General features: G+C 35.6%; 1 protein-coding gene across 1 annotated transcript in view; it reads left to right on the top strand.

The window, feature by feature from the left end:
- The window catches only part of LOC135213552 (uncharacterized), a 27725-nt gene extending 19361 nt beyond the window's left edge, over nucleotides 1–8364 (top strand). Inside the window, exon 4 of the mRNA XM_064247519.1 lies at nucleotides 5037–8364. Coding sequence (XP_064103589.1) covers nucleotides 5037–7335 — 2299 coding nt within the window. The 3' untranslated portion in view covers nucleotides 7336–8364. The remainder of the gene's footprint in view (nucleotides 1–5036) is intronic.
- Nucleotides 8365–8959: the final 595 nt, after the last annotated feature.

Here is an 8959-nt window from a genome sequence, read left to right as displayed (position 1 = left end):
GTTTGGTATTGTTGTAAGGCCTTATATGCATATTTATAACAGTGAAAAAATCAGTGCAACCTGTTTTAGGTCATTTGTACTTCCTTTACTGGAATACGGTTCTCCAGTGTGGATGTCCCCTTCTTCCAGAGATTTATCTCCCTTAGATAGAGTGGTTTATGGTAGTAGGTTTCTGTTTCCTAATAGTAGCAGTTATGACTTGGACAAGTGACAGGTGGTCTCTTCTTTGTCACTTTTTCATAAGTTGTATTTCAGCAGAGATCTTTCACATTCACAATTGATCCCTGATCCCCTTTATCTGCTGGGAGCAACCAGATTCACTGAAAAGCAGCACCAATATGGAATGTAATATGTCCCTTGATGTCGAATTTCTCAGTTCCAGAGGTCCCTTATTCCTCACACCATTAGACTGTGTAACAACCTCCCAGAGGATGTTGTGCTGTTGGAACTCATGAAGTTCAAGCAAAAATGTATTGCATTAATACCCTAATATTATTTTTCTTGCATTTTAATACATTTTTATCTATTTATTTACTTTTTTAATATAAGTGGTATCTTCTTTTTGTATTTCCCTTTACTTCCTCTCACTTCCTAATGAACACCATATTCTTTGGAAGCTTGAATTCCAAGTCAATGGCCCCTGTGGGCTTGTTCCATATGTATAGGTTTCATCTACTGGATGATAATAATATTGAAAAAATACTGCAAGAATACCAAAAGTGTTTCATGTTTTTATATATGTGGAATATGTCTGCCATGAATGTTCAGTGTACGAAAAGCATAAAAAATACAGGTGATAAATAGTTGGTAAAGAAGTAATAAAAGAAATATCTGAATTGATGCTACATGAAAAAACTGTTGCTATGTTTTACAAGTGAAAGTGCTGCAAGGTTTTTGTTTATGTAGGATAAATATCTTATCTGTAACAAGTTTTTCCTTACATACCATAAAGATGAAAAATATACAAAATATGCAGGTGCTTTGTTTCTAGGGTAAATAACCTGGCATAACCATGGTTTGCCTGTTCTAAATGTCATTCACCATTAAGATGTATGAAGCATCAAATATTGATGACAAAACATAAGGAACAGCAGCATACATAGTCTGAACAGAAGAAGCTGAAGATGCTTGTTTCATCCAAAGATGGCGGTGTCTCCTTTCTCGTGTACTGACCCTTTTCATAAACCTTATTCCACTGTTCTACCGACCAACAACGACAAATTGAACATGGGTTAGTAATTGTACATAAATTTTCTCTGCACCTACTGCACAAGTGGGTGAGGATCCGCAGACACCGAAGTTAAAAATCTCGAACAAGGTAATCCACTCACTCTAATGCATTTCCTTTGTTTCTTGCAAGATCCTGAATAAAGCTTCATTGGTGAGGCAAAATCTCCATGATCTCTCACAACTTATGCAAACCTAAAAGATCACACACACTGAGCACACCCAGAGAAAAGATAGAAAAGGAAAAAACGAGCAAACTAAACTGGCTTTGAAGAGATAGAGTAATCACGTCTTCTCTTAAAGGCAGTAAGGAAGTAACTGAAGTGTTCACAGGAGCCCAAGGCATTGTGGGAGCTTCCAAATACCCCGTGAGCAAGTACAGATGTCAATAGTCCCTGGATCACTCAAATGAATTACAGGCTTTGGACAAACAAGTCGGCTTTTCACAAGATGTGATCTGTAGGTTTATGCTTGGTTTCTTATAAAAGAATTAATGACCTTCCAATTCCTGGCTGCGGTCATTCTCGATTAAGAACCTCACTAGTATCCTTGGACCAACTAGTCAGTTGAGAGTTATGTGTCCTGTTAGAGATCTTAAACTTTACCTTGAGAGAACCAAGAGGCTTAGGGGTCCCAGTCATAATCTCTGGTTTTCAGTAAATCTTTACAGGGTGCTTAGTTAGTTTGTCAGCAATTTCTCAGTAGTTCATCCATCTCACTCTGATTCATCTTTTGAGATTGTCTCGTCCAGTTATTTTCTTTTAAATCATGGTGGGCATATAGGAAACACTAAGGACATATTAGTTATCTTTACTGTTATGAAAATCAGTGAACAATGAACATATGGTAATGCTTGTAGTGTTGAGTGTTATCTTAAATATTTCCTGCTTGATTCTGTTTTCCGTTCAAATTTCAGAGTAATATTTAACTAACCATTTGTATGTTGAATGCTTAAGAAGTCTGTCATAGGCATTCTTGCATTATGTTACCTTGCATAAATTTTTTTTTGCAAGTGATTTTGACATTAACATCCTTATTGCTTAGCATCATGTGTATTATGCAGCAGGTGTAAGATTTCCTTGCAGAGCACTACTGTCCAGTTGCATCTGAACTTTTGATATTTGCATATTTACATATGTGTACAGTCGACCCCCACTATTTGCCAACGCACGATTTGCAGACTCGCCTATTTGTGGATTTTTCTTTGGACTGTATATACCCATTATTATTGGAAAATTCGCCTATTCGCTGTGTTTTTCACTTGAGAAATAATCTCAAATTACTGTATTTTCATATTTTCATGACTAAATGCACTTTTTGTGATAAAACTAGCAGACTCAGACAATATCCCACTTAAGGAGTGAGTCTCATATATAAAAGGCAGTTGACACACACCAAGATAGTTTTTATTGCACAGCTTAATAGTTTTAAGTTTCTCTCAGGAACAGCCTAATAGTCTTGAGTTTCTGTCGGGATTTCAGCTTGCTGAATTCCAGTATGCAAACTTTATATCCCCACAAACAGATGGATCGCAGAACAATGTGGACAAATTTCACAGTGTCATTTTTACAAAGCATTATGGTCCAGAATACTCATTGGTGATAATTGATCTTGAGTGTGCCAAGTCTTCTGAGGCAATTCAACTTCAGGAGGTTGCAGAACAGCTTACAAGTCCTTAACCTTAATACATGGCTGATCCAGCAGTTCCATCAAAAGCCTCAGTGCTGTGATGTGATGTGATGTATTGCGAAACCTTTTTACAAATTTAAAGCAATCTAAAGTAGACAAATCCAGTGACACAAGATGCTGTGTCAGAAATCAGTCATGTATGGCTTTTTAGAGGATTAATTCAGCAGAACACTGTTGTGCATTACACAGTTTTCAAGAAGATACCCAGATCTTCAGTTATAAAATGTAAATGAAGTTTGTGTCACTTCATAGAAATTCTGCAAGGTAACTAGTCAAACTAGGGGTTAGGCATCATTTGATATCATAACCTCTGTTTCAGGACCTGTTAGTTGCAACGACTAAAAGCTAAGGGCTTGCGTAGAAAGGAATTTTATTTTTCCTGACTTTCCTTGATTTTATGACTCTCATGATTCCAATAGCTATTTTGTACAATTTGTGAATGCATAAAAAATTATAAATGAAATTAATATACAGTAATCCCCCTTTTTTTTGGTTTCTGTTACCTGTACTATATATTTACAGTATTTTCAGAAGGAAACTTTCAAATAAACTCAATTAAAAAGATTGCTCTCTGTATGCTGTTGAGTTTATATTGCAATTTCTTAATGTCCCAAAGAAAGTTCTTTGCAGCAGCAGATATAAATTGTATAAAAGCTGTCAAAAGTTTATTTACTTCATCTTTTGTCAGTGGTAGAAAGTACAATTGAAATGTTAAGGAAAATAAATAAACTTAAGTGGAAACTAAATGAACTTTGGGCAGCTTTTATATAATTTATTTGTTGCTCTGAAGAAACTCTTTGAGCGATTTAGCTGTGTATATTTGCTTACTTGTGTTGGGTAACTGAATTTGATTATCTTTAATAGTGCATCATGATTCATGAAATGGTGAAAAAAAAGTCAATTCCTCTCCTGATTCATTGTTTGGAATTGATTTCTGTAAACTACCATAGTCACCCCATAGACGTTCACAAGGTAAATTGAAAGAAATGCTCTAAATTGTTTTCCCTTCTGTAATTATCGTTTTATACATGACGATCACCTTTTACTTTATTTTATAATGAGTTGCAGGACATTCAAATTTGATGCTTCTACAAGTGACAAGATATTAGCAGTATATAACCAGTCATGAGCTCTCCCCCGGCTAAATGTGCAACATGTAGTGAATATCAAAGAAACTATCTTGTGTATTCATTCTGACAGCTTTAGACTTAGGAAAAATAGGAAAAATTGGATCTCACCAAAAATAAAGTGATCTAAGCTATAACATTCATTTGCTGTAAAATGTAATGTTTTGAATGCAAGGAATTTCTTGAACTGTTTCACTTAATTATTCTTATTTCTTCTTAGTTTGATGTACAGACATGATTTTTGCCAAGTAATCCTCAAGATTAGGCTGGGTTGTTGGAGGTAGCATAGCATGTGCTGAGATTTTCCATTATTTATATTTTACAGTTGTCCACACCCTCTTTGTTCATTGAATTGGTTTCATCCATTATAAGCGTGCCTTGGCAGTGACTTGTTTTGTGAGATTCATCTGTTGAACAAGTAACATGGCTAAAAGCACTGTGCTTTACATTATAGCGTACTGTATAAAGAATAAGAGGTTTGTAGTCATAAAAAGATAATGAACATTTGTCATTGTAAAATGTCAAATGGTATTTTATTGAAATGCAATACGTAGAAGGAAGTACTGTAGTCATGAAAGCGTTCATTTTTTATGTTAAGGAATCTACAAAACTGATATGTAAAAATAAAAAGTTAGTGATCGTTAACCGTATTACTACTTACTGTGGAGTATGAAGCTTTTTATCTTCATTTGGATCGATGATTATGAGGGTTATTTAGAGCTACTAATTGACTATATTTAATACTATTGTATACAATGTAGTACTTTATGGTATATAAGGAAATAAGCTCTCATTTAAACACCATTTCGTGTTTGAATGTGTTTCCTCATTCTATCGGTTTCTTTGGCAATTTTTATGACAGCATCTTACACTTTTGTGCATGATTCAGATAAGTTTGTAAAATTTGAATATTTATGAATGAGCAGTGTCAGGGTTGTCTCCTCAGGGAAGCTTTTAAGTGAGGTTAGTAAATGTAGTTTCATGTCTTGACAGGTCCCACCAACCAAATACTGATAGTACAAGTATATCATCAAACCCAGTACACAGAAGATTTTCGCATAAAGATGATCGTCCATCTGTGTTTACCCGTATAAAAGATAGACGTCCACGCTCAGAAGAAAGAAGATATCCTTTGCCTTCACCGGAGAGGCATCCATACCTGGAAGAAAAAAGATATCCTATGCCTTCACAAGAGAAGCATCGACGGTCAGAAGAAAGAAGATATCCATTGCCTTCACCAGAGAGAAGACATCGAGGCTCAGAAGAAAGAAGATATTCTTTGCCTTCACCAGAGAGAAGACATCGTTTAAGGACATCTAGATCTCCAAAACATGGGAGAAGATCAAGATCTCCATTACATAGGAGAAGATCTAGGTCTCCTTTGTACAGAGACAGGTCTTGGTCTCCTCGTTACAGAGGAAGATCAAGGTTTAGTAGGTCACCAGAACGACATCATAGAAAACAGAGATCTCCTGATAGAGGTCGTGAAAATAGGGAATCACTTAATTTAGGAAAGGTTCCTTGGTCAAAAACAAGCAGTGCTTTGGAACCATTCACAGAGTCTGTTAGAAGAATTCGAAAGAAGTGTCAGATGGAGAAAGATCCAATTTTTCGAGATGCTCTTCTTGACTTGTTTAATACCCATGTTCATGAGTGTGAATTGTATTTGTATAAGCCAGATGCACATCCAGATTATTCCAAAGAATACAGGCTGTTTTTGGTAAAAAAAAGAGCTTCCATAATGAGTTTGGGTGGTGATCCAGAATCATTTGATTACTTAAAAGAATGGGAACGGTTTTGGCCTTCACGTATGTTTGAACTCTTCCAAGAAAGTTGGGAAGCTAAGAAAACACAATGTCTATCTATGATGACTTCAAAGAGAAAAAGACCATCTTCATCTATGTCATCTTCACGATCCCCGACTCCAGAGAGGAGGAGAAAACGATCAAAAAAGAAAGCTTCAAAGCCTGAAAAAAGTTTCCCCAAACCTGAGAAAAAGAAAGTTTTTGAAGGGAACAACAAATGGAAACCAATGGGCTCCCCTGAAGATACTTCGGACAGTGATTTTATGCAAGACATGGTTCTCACAAGACATGATCCAGAGAAATTGATAGAAACTAGTGCGCAATCCGTGAGTTTACCGTTTGGTGAAAAAGTATCTTCACAAAATGTAGTAAAGAAGAAAGTTGTGAATGTTGTTGAAGTTCTTGGTATATTAGCATATATGAAAGAAAAATTGGGTGTATATGGATTACCAGTCAGCATAATGTATGAAAAAGCAGTCGAAATGGAAAAGAAAGGTTTAAATCCAAATGCTTTGCTAGAAGATGAAGAAACAGCAACTCTGTTTGCTATGTTGAGTGATAAACTCTCTTCTCAAATTGAAGAAGGGGATGGATCAACCATCCAGAAAGCTATTACTCTTGAAGCACACACACTTTTGCTTGACTTAATAACTGAAATAAATGAAATCAAGAAAAAACACAAGAAAAATTTGCCTGTCAACATTGCCCAGATAGCTCGTTTAACAATTGGAAAGACAATATCAGACACTATCATGCTTATAAAGAATTTCTTGGAGTATGAAGGCTATTCTAATGTATCCAAGGATGCTCTAGAAAATATATATATGTCTGTCAAAGATGAGCAGTTGAAGCTCACGGAGTCTACATCCTCAAGCCAAAATTATAGGTCTGTAGCCTCTCCATCAGGATTCACCAGAACAGACCAGAAGACAGTTGAAAGTAAAAGACCTAGTCAAGGCTTCACAAATTTTGTTGTACCTCAAGATAAGCTGAATGAGGAATTCTTCATAGGAAAGAATTCATTTTCAAGTAGAGATGTAGGATTATCTAAGCCAGCAATAGTAAAAGCTTCCACATCAAAGTTTGACACCCCAGAGGAACTTGATGAAGAGTTCTTTACTGGTAGGAAATTCTTGAAACCTAGTGGTTTCATAGATAATGAGAGAAATGAAGCGACTTTTAAATCTACTTATGTCCCTCACAAGCATAAACTACCTCCGCCTGCCCCTATAATATCAGGAATACGTAGTTCAGTGCTTTTAAAGAATTCTAGTTCACAGCCAGGTTTACAGCTTTCCCAGAATGCAAGTTCACAGCTTTTACGGAATCCCAGTTCACACCTTTTACAGGATTCTAATTTATCTCTTTTACAGAATTCTGCAAATAAACCATCATCAGCTTCTAGTGTCCCTAAAGGGCTACCAGAAGCTGTAGACTTCGATTTATTACGAAAATGTCTAGCAGCTCTGCCAAATTTCCCTAAATGATTACTCAAGAATGATGTCATGAATTTAAGAACAGTCTTTTTTTGGGCCTAGAAAAGTAGAGTACAGTGTATGTGAAATAAATCATGGGGGAGCTGAACACCCGGTGTAGTTGCAGCATCCTGCAAAATGACATTGATGTATAGTAATAACTTTTTTGTAGTGTACATATTCTGAAGCCCAACGCTTGGCATCTTTTTAAGAGATAAAGTAGACTGGAGAGGAAAGTGAGGCCTAACCCAAAGGGAAACAAGCTTCTTAAAGAAAATGTTTAGAACTTTGTGGGGGAAGAAATGGCAGAGAATTCACATGGTGGTGAAGGCAGTGAAATGACCCTCAAGTAGAACTATATTGAGCACTTATTTCCGCATGATAAATGCACAAAACAGGTGAGAAGGGAGGGAACTCATTAAGAATGATGTTTGAAGCTTGAAGATTTGGCCATCAATTTGTATGTAAATTGCGCTGAAACCAGAACACTATTGAAAAATGTAAAATGAGCTTTGAGCTGCAGTGGGGCACCTGATTAATAAAGAGATTTATTTTAGAAGGGCAGAAGCTAGTTACTACCAAAGCTTCTACAATTCAAGTTATTCATTCTTGAGCAATAGAGTCAATTTTGCCAGAGACTATAACTGTTCCATGGCACCAGATGCCTGGGTCTGTAGAGAGTTGACTTCTCAACATTAAGCGAGTGCATGAATGGAAATATGTATGTGCAAGATATAGAGATGTGGTCAGATTTATAATAATCTGTTTTATGTACCAAACTATTCAAGCTAGGTGTAGTCACTGAAAAGTGTCCATGTATATAATCTTTTCTGGCCAATAGTACTAATGATGGCTGATAATCCCTTAATGGTGGAACAGTATCAGCAGTCGTAGGCTATTCTTTGCTGCTAGTTATTCTTGGGCAATCTGTTCAAACTTGTAACTTTATGGAGCCACTCAAGAGTGTTGTCGTAATTTGTATTAATGTAAGATGAACATATTGTAAAACCCGGATGTAAAAATGAATAAATGTCTATTGTTTTAGCTGTATTTTTGACCTTTAAAATTTTTTAACCACCATATATTGTGGTAGCATTAGCATCCACACTTTGAGAAACCTTTGCAGATTTTATTCCATTTCCATTCACATGGACAATTGTAGGATGAATTAAGTGCTTCCCAAATTTTAGTGTGATGACTATAAATACTTTGTTAAGTATTAAAAGTGTAAATGAGATGAAGTGCATATGTAACTAGTTCTTAAATAATTGTTTTGTTGAGTATTAAAAGTGTAAATGAGATGAAATGCAAATGTAACTTGTTCTTGAAAAGCAAGCATAATGTTGGCATGACTGGTAAAGCATTGATAGACAAAAAGTGAATCATTTTCAGATACAAGAAATCTATTTATGAGGGTTATAGAGGCCTTTTAGATTGGTATTCTTAAAGTTTTACCAAAGTTTTAGTAAAATTTTGAAGATTACAAACTAAGTACATTGTCTGTTACCTGGTTATGTATGTTCATGGATTATGACCTTTTACTTTATAAATTATTTAATAAATTTCAGTTTTGCTGTCATCAAATGTAAGTGGATCTTGGTTGTTCTAAAAGGTTCAAGTTGTTCGTAAGATAGTG

This window comes from Macrobrachium nipponense, chromosome 43 (genome assembly GCF_015104395.2).
Source record: "Macrobrachium nipponense isolate FS-2020 chromosome 43, ASM1510439v2, whole genome shotgun sequence".
Classification (NCBI taxonomy): Eukaryota; Metazoa; Arthropoda; class Malacostraca; order Decapoda; family Palaemonidae; genus Macrobrachium; species Macrobrachium nipponense.
Note: the sequence above shows the minus strand (reverse complement) of the source record. Positions and strands in the feature narration are given on the sequence as shown.